The 26,915-nt window shown below is 43.4% G+C and overlaps 1 protein-coding gene across 1 annotated transcript in view; it reads left to right on the top strand.

Moving 5' to 3' along the window:
- LOC112240181 (cyclin-dependent kinase-like 2) overlaps window positions 1–23,227 on the top strand; it is a 47,222-nt gene extending 23,995 nt beyond the window's left edge. The window contains exons 7-12 of the mRNA XM_042314056.1: window positions 688–811; window positions 20,489–20,706; window positions 21,119–21,352; window positions 22,377–22,470; window positions 22,859–23,021; window positions 23,097–23,227. Coding sequence (XP_042169990.1) covers window positions 688–811; window positions 20,489–20,706; window positions 21,119–21,352; window positions 22,377–22,470; window positions 22,859–23,021; window positions 23,097–23,152 — 889 coding nt within the window. The 3' untranslated portion in view covers window positions 23,153–23,227. The remainder of the gene's footprint in view (window positions 1–687; window positions 812–20,488; window positions 20,707–21,118; window positions 21,353–22,376; window positions 22,471–22,858; window positions 23,022–23,096) is intronic.
- The last annotated feature ends 3,688 nt before the right edge of the window (window positions 23,228–26,915 follow it).

Here is a 26,915-nt window from a genome sequence, read left to right as displayed (position 1 = left end):
CACACCTACCTTCAAATCAAATCAAATCAAATTTTATTTGTCACATACACATGGTTAGCAGATGTTAATGCGAGTGTAGCGAAATGCTTGTGCTTCTAGTTCCGACAGTGCAGTAATAACGAGCAAGTAATCTAACTAACAATTCCAAAAAAAACTACTGTCATACACAGTGTAAGGGGATAAAGAATATGTACATAAGGATATATGAATGAGTGATGATACAGAGCAGCATAGGCAAGATACAGTAGATGATATCGAGTACAGTATATACATATGAGATAAGTATGTAAACCAAGTGGCATAGTTAAAGTGGCTAGTGATACATGTATTACATAAGGATGCAGTCGATGATATAGAGTACAGTATCAACGTATGCCTGGTAACACACACACACCTGGTAACACACACCCACCTGGTAACACACACCCACCTGGTTACACACACCCACCTGGTAACACCCACCCACCTGGTAACACACACACCTGGTCACTCACACACACACACACACACGGTCACACACACACCTGGTAACACACACACCTGATCACACACACACACACCTGGTCACACATACTCCTGGTAACACACACACACACACATGGTCACACACACACACACACCCACCCACCTGGTAACACACACTGGTCACACACAAACCCTGTGTTGAACTGAACAAAACTTTTTCAGGTTTGTCCAGGAGTTGAATGCTAAAATCCAGAAGGATCAGAAAGAGAACTCTCCCCTTCCCAAGATGAACAAGACTATCAAGAAAGACAAGGAGGAAGTAGAGGAGAGGACTGGGAAGTACAAGGTCAGACACACACACACATGGAGGTAACACACACAGGTGGGCGCATGCACACACACACACACACACACACACACACACACACACACACACACACACACACACACACTCACTCACTCACTCACTCACACACATCCACACATCCACACACACACACACACATCCACACACACACACACACACACACACAAACCCACACACACAAACCCACACACACACTCACACACACACACACGAACACCAGTGTTAATTTAGTCAACAATAACTATGATGAAAAATACTCTGCAACTTCGTATGTTTCCTGACTCAAACTATAACAATAATAAAACCAGACGCCCTGAAATGCAAACTATTACTAATTACTTTTCATTTTAGTTTGACGAAAATATGACAATTCCAGAATCCCAACCCAGAATCCCAACCCAGAATTCCAACCCAGAATTCCAACCCAGAATTCCAACCCAGAATCCCAACCCAGAATTCCAACCCAGAATTCCAACTCAGAATTCCAACCCAGAAATCCAACCGAGACTAATGGACATTTCATTAGACATGAAGCTCCTTCTCGTGCAAATGCCAGTTGTTTGGTTGTATTAGGAGATATTAGGAGTACAGTGATACTTATAATAATAAATCGTTATTCAAATAAATTCACAGTAATTACTATGTAAGAATACTGTTTGTCAACTACGGCTCAGCATTCCAACGACACAGTACCCGCCAAGCTCATCACTGAGCTGTTGTTGCGTCTATATTTTAAAATTTTTGTTCAGTATACAGTACCAGTCAAAATTTTGGACACACCTACTCATTCCAGGGTTTTTCTTTATTTTTTACTATTTTCTACATTGTAGAATAATAGTGAAGACATCAAAACTATGAAATAACACATGTGGAATCATGTAGTAACCAAAAAAAGTATTAAACAAATCAAAAAAATATTATATATTTTAGATTCTTCCAAGTAGCCACCCTTTGCCTTGATGACAGCTTTGCACGATCCTGGCATTCTCTCAACCAGCTTCCATGAGGTAGTCACCTGGAATGCATTTCAAATAACAGGTGTGTTAAAACCTTTTTGGGATAGGGGGCAGCATTTTCACTTTTGGATGAATAGCGTGCCCAGAGTGAACTGCCTCCTACTCAGTCCCAGATGCTAATATATGCATATTATTATTAGTATTAGTTAGAAAACACTCTGGAGTTTCTAAAACTGTTTGAATGATGTCTGTAACAGAACTCATATGGCAAGCGAAAACCTGAGAAAAATCCAACCAGGAAGTGGGACATCTGAGGTTTGTAGTTTTTTCAAAGCTTGGCTTACCGAATACTCATTGAGATATGGATAAAGTTGCACTTCCTACGGCTTCCATGAGATGTCAACTGTCTTTAGAAACTTGAATGAGGCTTCTACTATAAAGGAGGGGCTCATGAGACCTGTTTGAGTCAGTGGTCTGGCAGATAGCCTTGGTCTCATGACGCGCGTTCCCGACAGAGTTACCTCTCGTTCCAGTGCTTTTCTTCAGACAAAGGAATTCTCCGGTTGGAACATTATTGATATTTTATGTTAAAAACATCCTATAGATTGATTCCATACATCGTTTGACATGTTTCTAAAGGACTGTAATGGAACTGTTCGAATTTTTGTCTGGACGAAGTGCCTGCGCCTCATGAAGATGGATTACTGGGCTGAACACGCTAACAACAAGTTGCTATTTGGACATAGATGATGGACTTTATGGAACTTTATGGAACAAATCAGTCATTTATTGTCCAACTGGAATTCCTGGGAGTGCCTTCTGATGAAGATCATCAAAGGTAAGTGAATATTTATGGTGTAATTTCTAACTTCTGTTGACTCCAAAATGGTGGATATTCCTCCGCTGTTTTGGTTTCTGAGCGCCGTTCTCAGATGATGCTTTTTCCAAAATAAAAAAAAAGAATCTGACACAGCGGTTGCATTAAGGAGAAGTCTATCTTTAATTCTGTGAATAACACTAGCATCTTTTATCAATGTTTATTATGAGTATTTCTGCAAAATCACTGGATGTTTTGGAATCAAAACATTACCACACATAACGTGCCAACTGAGATTTTTGGATATAAATATGCACATTATCGAACAAAACATGCATATATTGTGTAACATAATGTCCTATGAGTGTCATCTGATGAAGATCATCAAAGGTTAGTGATTCATTGTATCTATATTCTGCTTTTTGTGACTCCTATCTTTGGCTGGAAACATGTCTGTGTGTTTTTTTGACTTGGCTATGACCTAACATAATCATATGTTGTGCTTTCGCTGTAAAGCATTTTTGAAATCGGACACGATGGGTAGATTAACAAGATGTTTATCTTTCATTTGCTGTATTGGACTTGTTAATGTGTGAAAGTGACATTTCAAAAAAATATTTTTGAATTTCGCGCACTGCCTTTTCAGCGGATTGTTGTCGAGGGAACCCCTATCCTAGAAAGGTTAAAGGTTCATTTGTGGAGCTTCTTTCCTTCTTAATGTGTTTGAGCCAATCAGTTGTGTTGTGACAAGGTAAGGGTGGTATACAGAAGATAGCCCTATTTGGTAAAAGACCAAGTCCATATTATGGCAAGAACAGCTCAAATAAGCATAGAGAAATTACAGTCCATCATTACTTTAAGACATGAAGGTCAGACAATACGGAACATTTCAAGAACTTTGAAAGTTTCTTCAAGTGCAGTCGCAAAAACCATGAAGCGCTGTGATGAAACTGGCTCTCATGAGGACCGCCACAGGAAAGGAAGACCCAGAGTCACCTCTGCTGCAGAGGATAAGTTCATTAGAGTTACCAGCCTCAGAAATTGCAGCCCAAATAAATGCATCACAGAGTTCAAGTAACAGACACATCTCAACATCAACTGTTCAGAGGAGACTGCGTGAATCAGGCCTTGATGGTCATATTGCTGCAAAGAAACCACCACTAAAGGACACCAATAAGATGAAGAGACTTGCTTGGGCCAAGAAACACGAGCAATGGTCATTAGACCAGTGGAAATCTGTCCTTTGATCTGATGAGATTTTTGGTCCCAACCGCCGAGTCTTTGTGAGACGCAGAGTAGGTAAACGGTGGATCTTTGCATGTGTGGTTCCTACCGTGAAGCATGGAGGAGGAGGTGTGGCGGTGCTTTGCTGGTGACACTGTCACTGATTTATTTAGAATTCAAGGAACACTTAACCAGCATGGCTACCACAGCATTCTGCAGCGATACGCCATCCCATCTGGTTTGCAGTTAGTGGGACTATCATTTGTTTTTCAATAGGACAATGACCCAACACACCTCCAGCCTGTGTAAGGGCTATTTGACCAAGAAGGAGAGTGATGGAGTGCTGCATCAGATGATCTGGCATCCACAATCACCCAACCTCAATCCAATTGAGTTGGTTTGGGATGAGTCGGACTGCAGAGTGAAGGAAAAGCTCAGCATATGTGGGAACTCCTTCAAGATGGTTGGAAAATCATTCCAGGTGGAGCTGGTTGAGAGAATATCAAGAGTGTGCAAAGCTGTCATCTAGGCAAAGGGTGGTCAAAATAAAGAAAAACACTTGAATGAGTAGGTGTGTCCAAACTATTGACTGGTACTGTGTGTGTGTGTGTGTGTGTATATATATACAGTGCCTTGCGAAAGTATTCGGCCCCCTTGAACTTTGCGACCTTTTGCCACATTTCAAGCTTCAAACATAAAGATATAAAACTGTATTTTTTTGTGAAGAATCAACAACAAGTGGGACACAATCATGAAGTGGAACGACATTTATTGGATATTTCAAACTTTTTTAACAAATCAAAAACGGAAAAATTGGGCGTGCAAAATTATTCAGCCCCTTTACTTTCAGTGCAGCAAACTCTCTCCAGAAGTTCAGTGAGGATCTCTGAATGATCCAATGTTGACCTAAATGACTAATGATGATAAATACAATCTACCTACCTGTGTGTAATCAAGTCTCCGTATAAATGCACCTGCACTGTGATAGTCTCAGAGGTCTGTTAAAAGCGCAGAGAGCATCATGAAGAACAAGGAACACACCAGGCAGGTCTGAGATACTGTTGTTTATTTATTTATTTTTTATTTCTTTATTTTACCTTTATTTAACCAGGTAGGCAAGTTGAGAACAAGTTCTCATTTACAATTGCGACCTGGCCAAGATAAAGCAAAGCAGTTCGACAGATACAACGACACAGAGTTACACATGGAGTAAAACAAACATACAGTCAATAATACAGTATAAACAAGTCTATATACAATGTGAGCAAATGAGGTGAGAAGGGAGGTAAAGGCAAAAAAGGCCATGGTGGCAAAGTAAATACAATATAGCAAGTAAAACACTGGAATGGTAGTTTTGCAATGGAAGAATGTGCAAAGTAGAAATAAAAATAATGGGGTGCAAAGGAGCAAAATAAATAAAGAAATAAAAATGAAATACAGTTGGGAAAGAGGTAGTTGTTTGGGCTAAATTATAGGTGGGCTATGTACAGGTGCAGTAATCTGTGAGCTGCTCTGACAGTTGGTGCTTAAAGCTAGTGAGGGAGATAAGTGTTTCCAGTTTCAGAGATTTTAGTAGTTCGTTCCAGTCATTGGCAGCAGAGAACTGGAAGGAGAGGCGGCCAAAGAAAGAATTGGTTTTGGGGGTGACTAGAGAGATATACCTGCTGGAGCGTGTGCTACAGGTGGGAGATGCTATGGTGACCAGCGACCTGAGATAAGGGGGACTTTACCTAGCAGGGTCTTGTAGATGACATGGAGCCAGTGGGTTTGGCGACGAGTATGAAGCGAGGCCAGCCAACGAGAGCGTACAGGTCGCAATGGTGGGTAGTATATGGGGCTTTGGTGACAAAATGGATTGCACTGTGATAGACTGCATCCAATTTGTTGAGTAGGGTATTGGAGGCTATTTTGTAAATGACATCGCCAAAGTCGAGGATTGGTAGGATGGTCAGTTTTACAAGGGTATGTTTGGCAGCATGAGTGAAGGATGCTTTGTTGCGAAATAGGAAGCCAATTCTAGATTTAACTTTGGATTGGAGATGTTTGATATGGGTCTGGAAGGAGAGTTTACAGTCTAAACAGACACCTAAGTATTTGTAGTTGTCCACGTATTCTAAGTCAGAGCCGTCCAGAGTAGTGATGTTGGACAGGCGGGTAGGTGCAGGTAGCGATCGGTTGAAGAGCATGCATTTAGTTTTACTTGTATTTAAGAGCAATTGGAGGCCACGGAAGGAGAGTTGAATGGCATTGAAGCTTGCCTGGAGGGTTGTTAACACAGTGTCCAAAGAAGGGCCGGAAGTATACAGAATGGTGTCGTCTGCGTAGAGGTGGATCAGAGACTCACCAGCAGCAAGAGCGACCTCATTGATGTATACAGAGAAGAGAGTCGGTCCAAGAATTGAACCCTGTGGCACCCCCATAGAGACTGCCAGAGGTCCGGACAGCAGACCCTCCGATTTGACACACTGAACTCTATCAGAGAAGTAGTTGGTGAACCAGGCGAGGCAATCATTTGAGAAACCAAGGCTCTCGAGTCTGCCGATGAGGATGTGGTGATTGACAGAGTCGAAAGCCTTGGCCAGATCAATGAATCCGGCTGCACAGTAATGTTTCTTATCGATGGCGGTTAAGATATCGTTTAGGACCTTGAGCGTGGCTGAGGTGCACTCATGACCAGCTCTGAAACCAGATTGCATAGCAGAAAAGGTATGGTGAGATTCGAAATGGTCGGTAATCTGTTTGTTGACTAGGCTTTCGAAGACCTTAGAAAGGCACGGTAGGATAGATATAGGTCTGTAGCAGTTTGGGTCAAGAGTGTTCCCCCCCCTTTGAAGAGGGGGATGACCGCAGCTGCATTCCAATCTTTGGGAATCTCAGACGACACGAAAGAGAGGTTGAACAGGCTAGTAATAGGGGTGGCAACAATTTCGGCAGATCATTTTAGAAAGAAAGGGTCCAGATTGTCTAGCCCGGCTGATTTTTAGGGGTCCAGATTTTGCAGCTCTTTCAGAACATCAGCTGAATGGATTTGGGAGAAGGAGAAATGGGGAAGGCTTGGGCGAGTTGCTGTTGGGGGTGCAGTGCTGTTGACCGGGGTAGGAGTAGCCAGGTGGAAAGCATGGCCAGCCGTAGAAAAATGCTTATTGAAATTCTCAATTATGGTGGATTTATCAGAGGTGACAGTGTTTCCTATCTTCAGTGCAGTGGGCAGCTGGGAGGAGGTGTTCTTATTCTCCATGGACTTTACAGTGTCCCAGAACTTTTTGAGTTAGTGTTGCAGGAAGCAAATTTCTGCTTGAAAAAGCTAGCCTTGGCTTTTCTAACTGCCTGTGTATAATGGTTTCTAGCTTCCCTGAACAGCTGCATATCACGGGGGCTGTTCGATGCTAATGCAGAACGCCATAGGATGTTTTTGTGTTGGTTAAGGGCAGTCAGGTCTGGGGAGAACCAAGGGCTATATCTGTTCCTGGTTCTAAATTTCTTGAATGGGGCATGTTTATTTAAGATGGTTAGGAAGGCATTTAAAAAAAATATCCAGGCATCCTCTACTGACGGGATGAGATCAATATCCTTCCAGGATACCCCGGCCAGGTCGATTAGAAAGGCCTGCTCGCAGAAGTGTTTCAGTGAGCGTTTTACAGTGATGAGTGGAGGTCGTTTGACCGCTGGAGGTCGTTTGACTAGCTAGCTGTGAGATCCGGGTATGAATGTCCAGAGAGCAGTCGAAATCCAGGGACATGGAGAGAAAAATTGATCCGGTATGTTCCGTTCCGAGCCGCGCTGCGCCATATAGAACTGGCGATAGATTTTCGAGCTAAAGGATAGCTGATGACCACAAACCGTGGTTAGCAGAATACTAACGATTTGCCAGTAAAGAAGCTAACTAGCTTCTGAACTAGCTTCTGATTAGCTTCTGGATTTGCTTCTGGCTAGTTTCAGGCTAGCTTCTTGGAGGATTACAGATTTGATGTAAATAATACTTTTTTATAAATATAAATTGGTGAGGCGGGTTGCAGGAGAGTGTTTTGAAGATGAGTTGATGGAAAATAAAAATAAAATGTATGTGAAAAAGTTGTAAATATATATATATATACAGGACATGACAAGACGAGGACAAAAGATGTCTGAACTGCTATGCCACCTTGGAGTATGTGAAGAGGTTTAAAGCCGGATTTGGATACAAAAAGATGTCCCAAGCTTTAAACATCCCAAGGAGCACTGTGCAAGCGATAATATTGAAATGGTAGGAGTATCAGACCACTGCAAATCTACCAAGACCTGGCCGTCCCTCTAAACTTTCAGGTCATACAAGGAGAAGACTGATCAGAGATGCAGCCAAGAGGCCCATGATCACTCTGGATGAACTACAGAGATCTACAGCTGAGGTGGGAGACTCTGTCCATAGGACAACAATCAGTCGTATATTGCACAAATCTGGCCTTTATGGAAGAGTGGCAAGAAGAAAGCCATTTCTTAAAGATATCCATAAAAAGTGTTGTTTAAAGTTTGCCACAAGCCACCTGGGAGACACACCAAACATGTGGAAGAAGGTGCTCTGGTCAGATGAAACCAAAATTGAACTTTTTGGCAACAATGCAAAACGTTATGTTTGGCGTAAAAGCAACACAGCTCATCACCCTGAACACAACATCCCCACTGTCAAACATGGTGGTGGCAGCATCATGGTTTGGGCCTGCTTTTCTTCAGCAGGGACAGGGAAGATGGTTAAAATTGATGGGAAGATGGATGGAGCCAAATACAGGACCATTCTGGAAGAAAACCTGATGGAGTCTGCAAAAGACCTGAGACTGGGATGGAGATTTGTCTTCCAACAAGACAACGATCCAAAACATAAAGCAAAATCTACAATGGAATGGTTCAAAAATAAACATATCCAGGTGTTAGACTGGCCAAGTCAAAGTCAGACCTGAATCCAATCGAGAATCTGTGGAAAGAACTGAAAACTGCTGTTCACAAATGCTCTCCATCCAACCTCACTGAGCTTGAGCTGTTTTGCAAGGAGGAATGGGAAAAAATTTCAGTCTCTCGATGTGCAAAACTGATAGAGACATACCCCAAGTGACTTACAGCTGTAATCGCAGCAATTGATTGATTTGATTTGATTTGAAAAGGTGGCGCTACAAAGTATTAACTTAAGGGGGCTGAATAATTTTGCACGCCCAATTTTTCAGTTTTGATTTGTTAAAAAGTTTGAAATATCCAATAAATGTCGTTCCACTTCATGATTGTGTCCCACTTGTTGTTGATTCTTCACAAAAAATACAGTTTTATATCTTTATGTTTGAAGCCTGAAATGTGGCAAAAGGTCGCAAAGTTCAAGGGGGCCGAATACTTTCGCAAGGCACTGTATATGTATATACACTGAGTACAAAACTTTAAGAACACCTTCCTGATATTGAGTTGCACCCCCCCCCCTTGCCCTCAGAACAGCCTCAATTCATTGGGGGAATAGACTCCACTAGGTATTGAAAGCGTTCCACAGGGATGCTGGCCCATGTTGGCACCAAAGCTTCCCACAGTTGTGCCAAGTTGGCTGGACATCCTTTGGATGGTGGACCATTCTTGATACACACAGGAAACTGTTCATTGTGAAAAACCCAGCAGCTTTGCAGTTCTTGACACACTCAAATCGGTGCGCCTGGCACCTACTACCATGCCCTGTTCAAAGGGACTTAAATCTTTGTCACCCTCTGAATGGCCAACGTACACAATCCATGTCTCAATCATCTACCCTGACTGAAGTAGATTTAACAGGTGACATCAATAAGGGATCGCAGCTTTCACCTGGACTCACCTGGTCAGTCTGTTATGGAAAGAGCAGGTGTTCTTAATGTTTTGTACTCTCCGGACTCTGCTCGTTCGTATTACTGCACTGTTGGAGCTAGAACAGAAACACAAGCATTTAGCTAGGTATTACTGCACTGTTGGAGCCAGAACAGAAACACAAGCATTTAGCTAGGTATTACTGCACTGTTGGAGCTAGAACAGAGACACAAGCATTTAGCTAGGTATTACTGCACTGTTGGAGCTAGAACAGAAACACAAGCATTTAGCTAGGTATTACTGTTGGAGCAAGAACAGAAACACAAGCATTTAGCTAGGTATTTCTGCACTGTTGGAGCTAGAACAGAAATACAAGCATTTAGCTAGGTATTACTGCACTGTTGGAGCTAGAACAGAAACACAAGCATTTAGCTAGGTATTACTGCACTGTTGGAGCTAGAACAGAAACACAAGCATTTAGCTAGGTATCACTGTTGGAGCCAGAACAGAAACACAAGCATTTAGCTAGGTATTACTGTTGGAGCAAGAACAGAAACACAAGCATTTAGCTAGGTATCACTGTTGGAGCCAGAACAGAAACACAAGCATTTAGCTAGGTATTACTGCACTGTTGGAGCTAGAACAGAAACACAAGCATTTAGCTAGGTATTACTGCACTGTTGGAGCTAGAACAGAAACACAAGCATTTAGCTAGGTATTACTGTTGGAGCCAGAACAGAAACACAAGCATTTAGCTAGGTATTACTGCACTGTTGGAGCTAGAACAGAAACACAAGCATTTAGCTAGGTATTACTGTTGGAGCAAGAACAGAAACACAAGCATTTAGCTAGGTATCACTGTTGGAGCCAGAACAGAAACACAAGCATTTAGCTAGGTATTACTGCACTGTTGGAGCTAGAACAGAAACACAAGCATTTAGCTAGGTATTACTGCACTGTTGGAGCTAGAACAGAAACACAAGCATTTAGCTAGGTATTACTGCACTGTTGGAGCTAGAACAGAAACACAAGCATTTAGCTAGGTATTACTGTTGGAGCAAGAACAGAAACACAAGCATTTAGCTAGGTATTTCTGCACTGTTGGAGCCAGAACAGAAACACAAGCATTTAGCTAGGTATTACTGCACTGTTGGAGCTAGAACAGAAACACAAGCATTTAGCTAGGTATCACTGTTGGAGCTAGAACAGAAACACAAGCATTTAGCTAGGTATTACTGCACTGTTGGAGCTAGAACAGAAACACAAGCATTTAGCTAGGTATTACTGCACTGTTGGACCCAGAACAGAAACACAAGCATTTAGCTAGGTATTACTGCACTGTTGGAGCTAGAACAGAAACACAAGCATTTAGCTAGGTATTACTGCACTGTTGGACCCAGAACAGAAACACAAGCATTTAGCTAGGTATCACTGTTGGAGCCAGAAACACAGGCATTTAGCTCAGTATTACTGTTGGAGCTAGAAACACAAGCATTTAGCTAGGTATTACTGCAGTGTTGGAGCAAGAAACACAAGCTTTTAGCTAGGTATTACTGTTGGAGCCAGAAACACAGGCATTTAGCTCAGTATTACTGTTGGAGCTAGAAACACAAGCATTTAGCTAGGTATCACTGTTCGAGCCAGAAACACAGGCATTTAGCTCGGTATTACTGTTGGAGCTAGAAGCATTTTGCAAGGTATCACTGCACTGTTGGAGCTAGAAACACAAGCATTTAGCTAGGTATTACTGCTCTGTTGGAGCTAGAACAGAAACACAAGCATTTAGCTAGGTATTACTGTTGGAGCTAGAAGCATTTTGCAAGGTATCACTGCACTGTTGGAGCTAGAAACACAAGCATTTAGCTAGGTATTACTGCACTGTTGGAGCTAGAACAGAAACACAAGCATTTAGCTAGGTATTACTGCACTGTTGGAGCTAGAACAGAAACACAAGCATTTAGCTAGGTATCACTGTTGGAGCCAGAACAGAAACACAAGCATTTAGCTAGGTATTACTGTTGGAGCAAGAACAGAAACACAAGCATTTAGCTAGGTATCACTGTTGGAGCCAGAACAGAAACACAAGCATTTAGCTAGGTATTACTGCACTGTTGGAGCTAGAACAGAAACACAAGCATTTAGCTAGGTATTACTGCACTGTTGGAGCTAGAACAGAGACACAAGCATTTAGCTAGGTATTACTGTTGGAGCCAGAACAGAAACACAAGCATTTAGCTAGGTATTACTGCACTGTTGGAGCTAGAACAGAAACACAAGCATTTAGCTAGGTATTACTGCACTGTTGGAGCTAGAACAGAAACACAAGCATTTAGCTAGGTATTACTGTTGGAGCCAGAACAGAAACACAAGCATTTAGCTAGGTATTACTGCACTGTTGGAGCTAGAACAGAAACACAAGCATTTAGCTAGGTATTACTGTTGGAGCAAGAACAGAAACACAAGCATTTAGCTAGGTATTTCTGCACTGTTGGAGCCAGAACAGAAACACAAGCATTTAGCTAGGTATTACTGCACTGTTGGAGCTAGAACAGAAACACAAGCATTTAGCTAGGTATTACTGCACTGTTGGAGCTAGAACAGAAACACAAGCATTTAGCTAGGTATTACTGTTGGAGCAAGAACAGAAACACAAGCATTTAGCTAGGTATCACTGTTGGAGCCAGAACAGAAACACAAGCATTTAGCTAGGTATTACTGCACTGTTGGAGCTAGAACAGAAACACAAGCATTTAGCTAGGTATCACTGTTGGAGCTAGAACAGAAACACAAGCATTTAGCTAGGTATTACTGCACTGTTGGAGCTAGAACAGAAACACAAGCATTTAGCTAGGTATTACTGCACTGTTGGACCCAGAACAGAAACACAAGCATTTAGCTAGGTATTACTGCACTGTTGGAGCTAGAACAGAAACACAAGCATTTAGCTAGGTATTACTGCACTGTTGGACCCAGAACAGAAACACAAGCATTTAGCTAGGTATCACTGTTGGAGCCAGAAACACAGGCATTTAGCTCGGTATTACTGTTGGAGCTAGAAACACAAGCATTTAGCTAGGTATTACTGCAGTGTTGGAGCAAGAAACACAAGCTTTTAGCTAGGTATTACTGTTGGAGCCAGAAACACAGGCATTTAGCTCGGTATTACTGTTGGAGCTAGAAACACAAGCATTTAGCCAAGTATCACTGTTCGAGCCAGAAACACAGGCATTTAGCTCGGTATTACTGTTGGAGCTAGAAGCATTTTGCAAGGTATCACTGCACTGTTGGAGCTAGAAACACAAGCATTTAACTAGGTATTACTGTTGGAGCTAGAAACACAAGCATTTAGCTAGGTATCACTGCTGGAGCTATAAACACAAGCATTTTGCTAGGTATCACTGTTGGAGCCAGAAACACAAGCATTTAGCTAGGTATTACTGTTGGAGCTAGGAACATGCATTTAGCTAGGTATTACTGTTGGAGCTAGAAACACAAGCATTTAGCTAGGTATTACTGCACTGTTGGAGCTAGAACAGAAACACAAGCATTTAGCTAGGTATTACTGCACTGTTGGAGCTAGAACAGAAATACAAGCATTTAGCTAGGTATTACTGCACTGTTGGAGCTAGAACAGAAATACAAGCATTTAGCTAGGTATTACTGCACTGTTGGAGCTAGAACAGAAACACAAGCATTTAGCTAGGTATTACTGTTGGAGCCAGAACAGAAACACAAGCATTTAGCTAGGTATTACTGCACTGTTGGAGCTAGAACAGAAACACAAGCATTTAGCTAGGTATTACTGTTGGAGCAAGAACAGAAACACAAGCATTTAGCTAGGTATCACTGTTGGAGCCAGAACAGAAACACAAGCATTTAGCTAGGTATTACTGCACTGTTGGAGCTAGAACAGAAACACAAGCATTTAGCTAGGTATTACTGCACTGTTGGAGCTAGAACAGAAACACAAGCATTTAGCTAGGTATTACTGCACTGTTGGAGCTAGAACAGAAACACAAGCATTTAGCTAGGTATTACTGTTGGAGCAAGAACAGAAACACAAGCATTTAGCTAGGTATTTCTGCACTGTTGGAGCCAGAACAGAAACACAAGCATTTAGCTAGGTATTACTGCACTGTTGGAGCTAGAACAGAAACACAAGCATTTAGCTAGGTATCACTGTTGGAGCTAGAACAGAAACACAAGCATTTAGCTAGGTATTACTGCACTGTTGGAGCTAGAACAGAAACACAAGCATTTAGCTAGGTATTACTGCACTGTTGGACCCAGAACAGAAACACAAGCATTTAGCTAGGTATTACTGCACTGTTGGAGCTAGAACAGAAACACAAGCATTTAGCTAGGTATTACTGCACTGTTGGACCCAGAACAGAAACACAAGCATTTAGCTAGGTATCACTGTTGGAGCCAGAAACACAGGCATTTAGCTCAGTATTACTGTTGGAGCTAGAACAGAAACACAAGCATTTAGCAAGGTATTACTGCACTGTTGGAGCAAGAAACACAAGCTTTTAGCTAGGTATTACTGTTGGAGCCAGAAACACAGGCATTTAGCTCGGTATTACTGTTGGAGCTAGAAACACAAGCATTTAGCTAGGTATCACTGTTCGAGCCAGAAACACAGGCATTTAGCTCGGTATTACTGTTGGAGCTAGAAGCATTTTGCAAGGTATCACTGCACTGTTGGAGCTAGAAACACAAGCATTTAGCTAGGTATTACTGCTCTGTTGGAGCTGGAAACACAAGCATTTAACTAGGTATTACTGTTGGAGCTAGAAGCATTTTGCAAGGTATCACTGCACTGTTGGAGCTAGAAACACAAGCATTTAGCTAGGTATTACTGCACTGTTGGAGCTAGAACAGAAACACAAGCATTTAGCTAGGTATTACTGCACTGTTGGAGCTAGAACAGAAACACAAGCATTTAGCTAGGTATCACTGTTGGAGCCAGAACAGAAACACAAGCATTTAGCTAGGTATTACTGTTGGAGCAAGAACAGAAACACAAGCATTTAGCTAGGTATCACTGTTGGAGCCAGAACAGAAACACAAGCATTTAGCTAGGTATTACTGCACTGTTGGAGCTAGAACAGAAACACAAGCATTTAGCTAGGTATTACTGCACTGTTGGAGCTAGAACAGAGACACAAGCATTTAGCTAGGTATTACTGTTGGAGCCAGAACAGAAACACAAGCATTTAGCTAGGTATTACTGCACTGTTGGAGCTAGAACAGAAACACAAGCATTTAGCTAGGTATTACTGCACTGTTGGAGCTAGAACAGAAACACAAGCATTTAGCTAGGTATTACTGTTGGAGCCAGAACAGAAACACAAGCATTTAGCTAGGTATTACTGCACTGTTGGAGCTAGAACAGAAACACAAGCATTTAGCTAGGTATTACTGTTGGAGCAAGAACAGAAACACAAGCATTTAGCTAGGTATCACTGTTGGAGCCAGAACAGAAACACAAGCATTTAGCTAGGTATTACTGTTGGAGCAAGAACAGAAACACAAGCATTTAGCTAGGTATCACTGTTGGAGCCAGAACAGAAACACAAGCATTTAGCTAGGTATTACTGCACTGTTGGAGCTAGAACAGAAACACAAGCATTTAGCTAGGTATCACTGTTGGAGCTAGAACAGAAACACAAGCATTTAGCTAGGTATTACTGCACTGTTGGAGCTAGAACAGAAACACAAGCATTTAGCTAGGTATTACTGCACTGTTGGAGCTAGAACAGAAACACAAGCATTTAGCTAGGTATTACTGCACTGTTGGAGCTAGAACAGAAACACAAGCATTTAGCTAGGTATTACTGTTGGAGCAAGAACAGAAACACAAGCATTTAGCTAGGTATTTCTGCACTGTTGGAGCCAGAACAGAAACACAAGCATTTAGCTAGGTATTACTGCACTGTTGGAGCTAGAACAGAAACACAAGCATTTAGCTAGGTATTACTGCACTGTTGGAGCTAGAACAGAAACACAAGCATTTAGCTAGGTATTACTGTTGGAGCAAGAACAGAAACACAAGCATTTAGCTAGGTATCACTGTTGGAGCTAGAACAGAAACACAAGCATTTAGCTAGGTATTACTGCACTGTTGGAGCTAGAACAGAAACACAAGCATTTAGCTAGGTATTACTGCACTGTTGGACCCAGAACAGAAACACAAGCATTTAGCTAGGTATTACTGCACTGTTGGAGCTAGAACAGAAACACAAGCATTTAGCTAGGTATTACTGCACTGTTGGACCCAGAACAGAAACACAAGCATTTAGCTAGGTATCACTGTTGGAGCCAGAAACACAGGCATTTAGCTCGGTATTACTGTTGGAGCTAGAAACACAAGCATTTAGCTAGGTATTACTGCAGTGTTGGAGCAAGAAACACAAGCTTTTAGCTAGGTATTACTGTTGGAGCCAGAAACACAGGCATTTAGCTCGGTATTACTGTTGGAGCTAGAAACACAAGCATTTAGCCAAGTATCACTGTTCGAGCCAGAAACACAGGCATTTAGCTCGGTATTACTGTTGGAGCTAGAAGCATTTTGCAAGGTATCACTGCACTGTTGGAGCTAGAAACACAAGCATTTAACTAGGTATTACTGTTGGAGCTAGAAACACAAGCATTTAGCTAGGTATCACTGCTGGAGCTATAAACACAAGCATTTTGCTAGGTATCACTGTTGGAGCCAGAAACACAAGCATTTAGCTAGGTATTACTGTTGGAGCTAGGAACATGCATTTAGCTAGGTATTACTGTTGGAGCTAGAAACACAAGCATTTAGCTAGGTATTACTGCACTGTTGGAGCTAGAACAGAAACACAAGCATTTAGCTAGGTATTACTGCACTGTTGGAGCTAGAACAGAAATACAAGCATTTAGCTAGGTATTACTGCACTGTTGGAGCTAGAACAGAAATACAAGCATTTAGCTAGGTATTACTGCACTGTTGGAGCTAGAACAGAAATACAAGCATTTAGCTAGGTATTACTGCCCTGTCGGAGCTAGAACAGAAACACAAGCATTTAGCTAGGTATTACTGCACTGTTGGACCCAGAACAGAAACACAAGCATTTAGCAAGGTATTACTGTTGGAGCTAGAACAGAAACACAAGCATTTAGCAAGGTATTACTGCACTGTTGGAGCAAGAAACACAAGCTTTTAGCTAGGTATTACTGCTCTGGTGGAGCTGGAAACACAAGCATTTAGCTAGGTATTACTGTTGGAGCTGGAAACACAAGCATTTAGCTAGGTATTACTGTTCGAGCCAGAAACACAGGCATTTAGCTCGGTATTACTGTTGGAGCTAGAAGCATTTTGCAAGGTATCACTGCACTGTTGGAGCTGGAAACACAAGCATTTAACTAGGTATTACTGTTGGAGCTAGAAACACAAGCATTTAGCTAGGTATCACTGCTGGAGCTATAAACACAAGCATTTTGCTAGGTATCACTGTTGGAGCCAGCAACACAAGCATTTAGCTAGGTATTACTGTTGGAGCTAGGAACATGCATTTAGCTAGGTATTACTGTTGGAGCTAGAAACACAAGCATTTAGCTAGGTATTACTGTTGGAGCTAGAAACACAAGCATTTTGCTAGGTATCACTGTTGGAGCCAGAAACACAAGCATTTAGCTAGGTATTACTGTTGGAGCTAGGAACATGCATTTAGCTAGGCATTACTGTTGGAGCTAGAAACACAAGCATTTTGCTAGGTATTACTGTTGGAGCTAGGAACAAGCATTTAGCTAGGTATTACTGTTGGATCTATAAACACAACGCTTTTTGCAAGGTATCCCTGCACTGTTGGAGCTGGAAACACAAGCATTTAACTAGGTGTTACTGCACTGTTGGAGCTATAAACACAAACATTTAGCTAGGTATTATTCTTGTTGCTAGAAACACAAGCATTTAGCTAGGTATTACTGCACTGTTGGAGCTAGGACACAAGCATTTAGCTAGGTATTACTGCACTGTTGGAGCTAGGAACACAAGCATTTAGCTGGGTATTACTGTTGGAGCTAGAAACACAAGCATTTAGCTGGGTATTACTGTACTGTTGGAGCTACAAACACAAGCATTTAGCTAGGTATTACTGTTGGAGCTACAAACACAAGCATTTAGCTAGGTATTACTGTTGGAGCTAGAAACACAAGCATTTAGCTAGGTATCACTGTTGGAGCTAGAAACACAAGCATTTAGCTGGGTATTACTGTACTGTTGGAGCTAGGAACACAAGCATTTATCTAGGTATTACTGTTGGAGCTAGAAACACAAGCTTTTATCTAGGTATCACTGTTGGAGCTAGAAACACAAGCATTTAGCTGGGTATTACTGTACTGTTGGAGCTAGAAACACAATCATTTAGCTAGATATTACTCTTGGTGCTAGAAACACAAGCATTTAGCTAGGTATTACTGTTGGAGCTAGGAACATAAGCATTTAGCTAGGTGTTACTGTACTGTTGGAGATAGCAACACAAACATTTTGCTAGGTATTACTCTTGGTGCTAGAAACACAAGCATTTAGCTAGGTATTACTGCACTTTTGGAGCTAGGAACACAAGCATTTAGCTGGGTATTACTGTACTGTTGGAGCTAGAAACACAAGCATTTAGCTAGGTATTACTGTTGGAGCTACAAACACAAGCATTTAGCTAGGTATTACTGTTGGAGCTAGAAACACAAGCATTTAGCTAGGTATCACTGTTGGAGCTAGAAACACAAGCATTTAGCTGGGTATTACTGTTTGAGCTAGGAACATAAGCATTTAGCTAGGTGTTACTGTACTGTTGGAGCTAGAAACACAAGCATTTAGCTAGGTATTACTGCACTTTTGGAGCTACAAGCATTTAGCTGGGTATTACTGTACTGTTGGAGCTAGAAACACAAGCATTTAGCTAGGTATTACTGTTGGAGCTACAAACACAAGCATTTAGCTAGGTATTACTGTTGGAGCTAGAAACACAAGCATTTAGCTGGGTATTACTGTTGGAGCTAGGAACATAAGCATTTAGCTAGGTGTTACTGTACTGTTGGAGATAGCAACACAAACATTTTGCTAGGTATTACTCTTGGTGCTAGAAACACAAGCATTTAGCTAGGTATTACTGTTGGAGCTAGGACACAAGCATTTAGCTAGGTATTACTGCACTTTTGGAGCTAGGAACACAAGCATTTAGCTGGGTATTACTGTACTGTTGGAGCTAGAAACACAAGCATTTAGCTAGGTATTACTGTTGGAGCTAGAAACACAAGCATTTAGCTAGGGATTACTGCACTGTTGGAACTAGAAGCACAAGCATTTAGCTAGATATTACTGTTGGAGCTAGAAACACAAGCATTTAGCTGTACCTGTGATAACATATGTGTAAGCGACCAATGAATGTGATTTGATTTTGGTTTAGATTTATACTTCTGCCATTTTAATAAAGCTACATTTCAGTCAGTGTTATTTATGTTTAGAACACCAGAGCTGTCAATTGTATTGACTTGTTGCCGAGGCTTTATAGCCCAAATGGTTAATAATGGCTGCCGTTGGTTACCATTGGTTACCATTGGCTACCGTTGGTTACCATTGGTTACTATTGGTTGCCGTTGGTTTCCCTTGGTTACCATTGGCTACCTCTCCTCTCATTTAATTTAATTTAATCTCATCTCCTCTCCTCTAACCCTTTCCTCTCCTCTCCTTTAACCCTCTCCTCTAACCCTGCCCCTCCCCTCCTCTCCTCTAACTCTGCCCTATCCTCTCCTCTAACCCTGCCCCCTCCCCTCCTCTCCTCTCACTCTGCCCTCTCCTCTCCTCTAACCCTGCCCCCTCCCCTCCCCTCTCTCCTCCCCTCCTCTAACTCTGCCCTCTCCTCTCCTCTAACCCTGCCCCCTCCCCTCCTCTCCTCTCACTCTGCCCTCTCCTCTCCTCTAACCCTGCCCCCCCCTCCTCTCACTCTGCCCTCTCCTCTCCTCTAACCCTGCCCCCTCCCCTCCTCTCCTCTCACTCTGCCCTCTCCTCTCCTCTAACCCTGCCCCCTCCCCTCCCCTCTCTCCTCCCCTCCTCTAACTCTGCCCTCTCCTCTCCTCTAACCCTGCCCCCTCCCTCCTCTCCTCTCACTCTGCCCTCTCCTCTCCTCTAACCCTGCCCCCTCCCCTCCTCTCCTCTAACCCTGCCCCCTCCCCTGCCCCCTCCCCTCCTCTCCTCTCACTCTGCCCTCTCCTCTCCTCTAACCCTGCCCCCTCCCCTCCCCTCTCTCCTCCCCTCCTCTAACTCTGCCCTCTCCTCTCCTCTAACCCTGCCCCCTCCCCTCCTCTCCTCTCACTCTGCCCTCTCCTCTCCTCTAACCCTGCCCCCTCCCCTCCTCCTCCTCTAACCCTGCCCCCTCCCCTCCTCTCCTCTCACTCTGCCCTCTCCTCTCCTCTAACCCTGCCCCCCTCCCCTCTCCTCCCCTCCTAACTCTGCCCTCTCCTCTCCTCTAACCCTGCCCCCTCCTCTCCTCTCACTCTGCCCTCTCCTCTCCTCTAACCCTGCCCCCTCCCCTCCTCTCCTCTCACTCTGCCCTCTCCTCTCCTCTAACCCTGCCCCCTCCCCTCCTCTCACTCTGCCCTCTCCTCTCCTCTAACCCTGCCCCCTCCCCTCCCCTCTCTCCTCCCCTCCTCTAACTCTGCCCTCTCCTCTCCTCTAACCCTGCCCCCTCCCCTCCTCTCCTCTCACTCTGCCCTCTCCTCTAACCCTGCCCCCTCCCCTCCTCTCACTCTGCCCTCTCCTCTCCTCTAACCCTGCCCCCTCCCTCCTCTCCTCTAACCCTGTCCCCTCCCCTGCCCCCTCTCCTCCCCTCCTCTCCTCCACTCCAGGACTCCAGCAGTACAACAGTCAAAGTGAACGTCACCAAACCAGACGTCACCAAACTCTCCAAAGCTCCAACCACCACAGAGTCTAAACCCCGAGACCCGGACAAGACAATAGAGTCAACCACTACTATGACCACTACTGCAGCTGGTAAACCTGAGAAGGCTGACTGGACCACAGAGAGCCACGCGGTCGCGGTTCACCACGGTCGAACCATCACCACGTACGATCAGTTTCAGCATTATTAGCGGTTATTTTAAAAAAAAAAAAAATAGTTATTTAAAAATAATGATCATCTTAATTACTTTTCTGTTACATTAAAAAAGACAGAAATCTTGAATGAATTGTAGACCTTTTTTTTTTTTTTGTCCCAAATGGTACCCTATTGGTCGAAAGAGTCCTGTAAGCCTGGTCTAAGGTAGTGTACTATATAGGGAATAGGGTGCCAGCCCTGGTCTAAAGTAGTGCACTATATAGGGAATAGGGCTCTGGTCTAAAGTAGTGCACTATATAGGGAATAGGGCCCTGGTCTATAGTAGTGCGCTATATAGGGAATAGGGCCCTGGTCTATAGTAGTGCACTATATAGGGAATAGGGTGCCATTTTGGATACAACCTTAAATCTGTTTTGTTTAGGAGTCTGAGCAACACTATCGCCATCAAACCCAGAGTGGAAGAACCAGAGAGGACCGTAGAGGACCACGATCCAACCGTAGGACCAACCCAGGACCAACCTCTACCTCTCATCCCTCCCCTCTCACTCACCTTCACACAGACACCTACACACAACCTACTGGCTGTCGTCGCCCATGGCAACGGCAACCTGGGCGGAGTTGGGGTGGGGCCTCAACCCGGAACACTCGGTCTGAGGTGCAGAACTACAGCTCCCATAATGCATCACACTGAGAATGTTGGACCAGGGTTGAAGAACATAACACTTGTTTTCGTTGTTGTTATTGTTTGTTTGTCCTAGAGAGAGGACAAACAAACAATAACAACAACGAAAACAAGGCTTAGGCCTAGATTCAATCAGATAGCAGACACACATAGTGGTTGTTTTGGCAGTGTCGGAGGTGGAGCCGTCAAATCGGTGGGGCAGCTGCTCCTGTGATCATTGTCACGAAGCCACACCCACCCCACTCGCGTTAATGAGGCCTCCCGAGTGGCGCAGTGGTTTAAGGCACTGCATCGCTAGCTGGCACCACTAGAGATTCAGCCGGCCGCGACTGAGAGACCCTTGGTGCGGCGCACACTTGGGACAGCGTCGTCCGGGTTAGGGGAGGGTTTGGCCCGGCAGGGATTTCCTTGTCCCATCGCACACTAGCGGTAAACTCCTTACACGGTCGCCAGCTGCACGGTGTTTCCTCCGACAGGCTTCCGGGTTAAGCGGGCATTGTGTCAAGAAGCAGTGCGGCTTGGTTGGGTTGTGTTTCGGAGACCTTCGACCTTTGTCTCTCCCAAGTCGGTACGGCAGTTGCAGCGATGAGACAAGACTGTAACTACCAATTGGGGTAAAAAAATAAATACAGAGAGAAAGTGTACACTATATAGAAATAATGACACTCAAATTGAACAGTCATGAAACTAAATAAAAAGGATTTGTATGGTTGAGGTGGTGTTACATCACAGTGTCCCAAGAAACAAGGCAGCGTGGGATGTCTGTTAACGTTAACTCCAGCCAATGGCAACGTCCGCTTTAGCCACTTGTGGATTTGATTTGCTCACAATGCAGTTCCACCGCCAACACAACCGCTATGTGGATCTTGGCTAAAGCGGATCTTGGCTAAAGCGGATCTTGGCTAAAGCGGATCTTGGCTAAAGCGGATCTGATTGTATCGAGCCCTAGAGAGTTGGTGACTGTGTGTTTATGTGTTTGTCTGTCTGTCGTCTCTAGGTCAATAGACAAGTCTAAAAGACATGTAAACATTTTCAACAGAATCTCACAGCAATCTCTCTCCAGTCATTTCACTGGCAATCTGATGGCTCAGGTAAGTGTGTGTGTGTGTGTGTGTGTGTGTGTGTGTGTGTGTGTAACTGCTCAAGTGAAATGTTCTTCCACAAGATCATCTAACCACTCCTCTGTCGGGCTATATCATTCTATTCTATTCTTGTCTCTCCTCTCATCTCCTCTCCTCTCCTCTCTCCTGTCTCCTCTCCTGTCTCCTCTCCTCTCTCCTGTCACTACTCCTCTCCTCTTTTTCCTCCTCTCTCCTGTCTCCTGTCTCTCCTCTCCTCTGTCTCTCCTCCTCTCTTTTCTCATCTTCTCCTCTCCTCTCCCCTGTCTTCTTGTCTCTCCTCACTCCTCTTCTCTAGCTCATCTCTCTCCTCTATCTCTTCTCTCTTCTCTCTCTACTCTCTTTTCTCTGTCCTCTGCAGATGATATCAGAGAAGAGTGTGATCCACGAACGTTCCTTCCTGTCCGACCGCGAGCGTGACCGAGGAGACCGCGAGCGTATGGCTACGGTTGGGAAGAGGAAGCCAGACATTCTCTTCCCTGAACTAAGAACCTCTCTGCTGCCTGAGATACGAGGGGCTGAAGGTACGCTCTGCACACACACACACACACACACACGCTTTGTGGATTACATTGACCAGGTCCCCTTGTGTCTTCCAGGTAAACAGACTAAACCCACCAGGACCAGAAGAAGGAGAGACACATCCCCTCTATAGCCACAATGGATACACACCACTACACACCACTACAACACACTACAACACACATCACTACAACACACACCACTACAACACACACCACTACACACCACTACAACACACTACAACACACATCACTACAACACACACCACTACAACACACTACAACACACATCACTACAACACACTACAACACACACCACTACAACACACTACAACACACACCACTAGAACACACTACAACACACTACAACACACACCACTACACTACAATACACACCACTACACACTACAATACACACCACTACACACTACAACACACACCACTACAACAACACACACTACTACAATACACACCACTACAATACACACCACTACAATACACACCACTACACACTACAATACACACCACTACACACTACAATACACACCACTACAATACACACCACTACAACACAAACCACTACAACAACACACACCACTACAACACACACCACTACAATACACACCACTACAATACACACCACTACAATACACACCACTACAATACACACCACTACAATACACACCACTACAATACACACCACTACAATACACACCACTACAACACACACCACTACAATACACACTACTACAATACACACCACTACAATACACACCACTACAATACACACCACTACAATACACACCACTACAATACACACCACTACAATACACACCACTACAACACACACCACTACAATACACACCACTACAATACACACCACTACAATACACACCACTACAACACACACCACTACAACAACACACAACAATACACACAACAATACACACCACTACAACACACACCACTACAACACACACCACTACAACACACACCACTACAACAATACACACCACTACAACACACACTACAACAATACACACCACTACAACAATACACACCACTACAACAATACACACCACTACAATACACACCACTACAACAATACACACCACTACAACAATACACACACCACTACAACAATACACACACCACTACAACACACACCACTACAATACACACTACAACAATACACACCACTACAATACACACCACTACAATACACACCACCACAACACACACCACCACAACACACACCACTACAATACACACCACTACAACACACACCACTACAACACACACCACTACAACACACACCACTACAACAACACACACTACTACAATACACACCACTACAATACACACCACTACAATACACACCACACCCCACCAACACACATCAACACACCACACCAACACACACACACTACAATACACACTACACCACTACAACACACACACTACAATACACACACACACACACACTACAATACACACCACACCACTACAATACACACTACACACACACACTACAATACACACTACCATTACAATACACACCACACCAACATACACACACTACAATGCACACCACACCCCACCAACACACATCAACACACCACACCAACACACACACACTACAATACACACTACACCACTACAACACACACACTACAATACACACACACACACTACAATACACACCACACCACTACAATACACACTACACACACACACTACAATACACACCACTACAACAATACACACCACTACAATACACACCACTACAACACACACCACTACAACAATACACACCACCACAACAGACCACTACAACACACACCACTACAACACACACCACTACAACAACACACAACAATACACACAACAATACACACCACTACAACACACACCACTACAACACACACCACTACAACAATACACACCACTACAACACACACTACAACAATACACACCACTACAACAATACACACCACTACAATACACACCACTACAACACACACCACTACAATACACACCACTACAACACACACCACTACAACAACACACACTACTACAACACACACCACTACAACAATACACACCACTACAATACACACCACCACAACACACACCACTACAATACACACCACTACAACACACACCACTACAACAACACACACTACAACACACACTACAATACATATCCCCTCTATAGCCACAATGGATACACACCACACCACTACAATACACACCACACCACTACAATACACACTACACACACACACTACAATACACACCACCATTACAATACACACCACACCAACACACACACACTACAATGCACACCACACCCCACCAACACACATCAACACACCACACCAACACACACACACTACAATACACACTACACCACTACAACACACACACTACAATACACACACACACTACAATACACACCACACCACTACAATACACACTACACACACACACTACAATACACACTACCATTACAATACACACCACACCAACATACACACACTACAATGCACACCACACCCCACCAACACACATCAACACACCACACCAACACACACACACTACAATACACACTACACCACTACAACACACACACTACAATACACACACACACACTACAATACACACCACACCACTACAATACACACTACACACACACACTACAATACACACCACTACAACAATACACACCACTACAATACACACCACTACAACACACACCACTACAACAATACACACCACCACAACAGACCACTACAATACACACCACTACAACACACACCACTACAACACACACCACTACAACACACACCACTACAACACACACCACTACAATACACACCACTACAATACACACCACTACAATACACACCACTACAACACACACCACTACAACAACACACAACAATACACACAACAATACACACCACTACAACACACACTACAACAATACACACCACTACAACACACACTACAACAATACACACCACTACAACAATACACACCACTACAACAATACACACCACTACAATACACACACCACTACAACAATACACACCACTACAATACACACACCACTACAACACACACCACTACAACACACACCACTACAACACACACCACTACAACAACACACACTACTACAACACACACCACTACAACAATACACACCACTACAATACACACCACTACAATACACACCACTACAACACACACCACTACAACACACACCACTACAACAACACACACTACTACAACACACTACAATACACACTACAACACACACTACACTACAATACACACTACAACACACACTACACACTACTACAATACATATCCCCTCTATAGCCACAATGGATACACACCACACCACTACAATACACACCACACCACTACAATACACACTACACACACACACTACAATACACACCACCATTACAATACACACCACACCAACACACACACACTACAATGCACACCACACCCCACCAACACACATCAACACACCACACCAACACACACACACTACAATACACACTACACCACTACAACACACACACTACAATACACACTACACACACACACTACAATACACACCACTACAACAATACACACCACTACAATACACACCACTACAACACACACCACTACAACAATACACACCACCACAACAGACCACTACAATACACACCACTACAACACACACCACTACAACACACACCACTACAACACACACCACTACAACACACACCACTACAACACACACCACTACAATACACACCACTACAATACACACCACTACAATACACACCACTACAACACACACCACTACAACAACACACAACAATACACACAACA

Source organism: Oncorhynchus tshawytscha, unplaced genomic scaffold (assembly GCF_018296145.1).
Source record: "Oncorhynchus tshawytscha isolate Ot180627B unplaced genomic scaffold, Otsh_v2.0 Un_contig_3428_pilon_pilon, whole genome shotgun sequence".
Taxonomy (NCBI): Eukaryota; Metazoa; Chordata; class Actinopteri; order Salmoniformes; family Salmonidae; genus Oncorhynchus; species Oncorhynchus tshawytscha.
The sequence above is the reverse complement of the archived record's forward strand: the minus strand, read 5'-3'. Positions and strand labels throughout refer to the sequence as shown.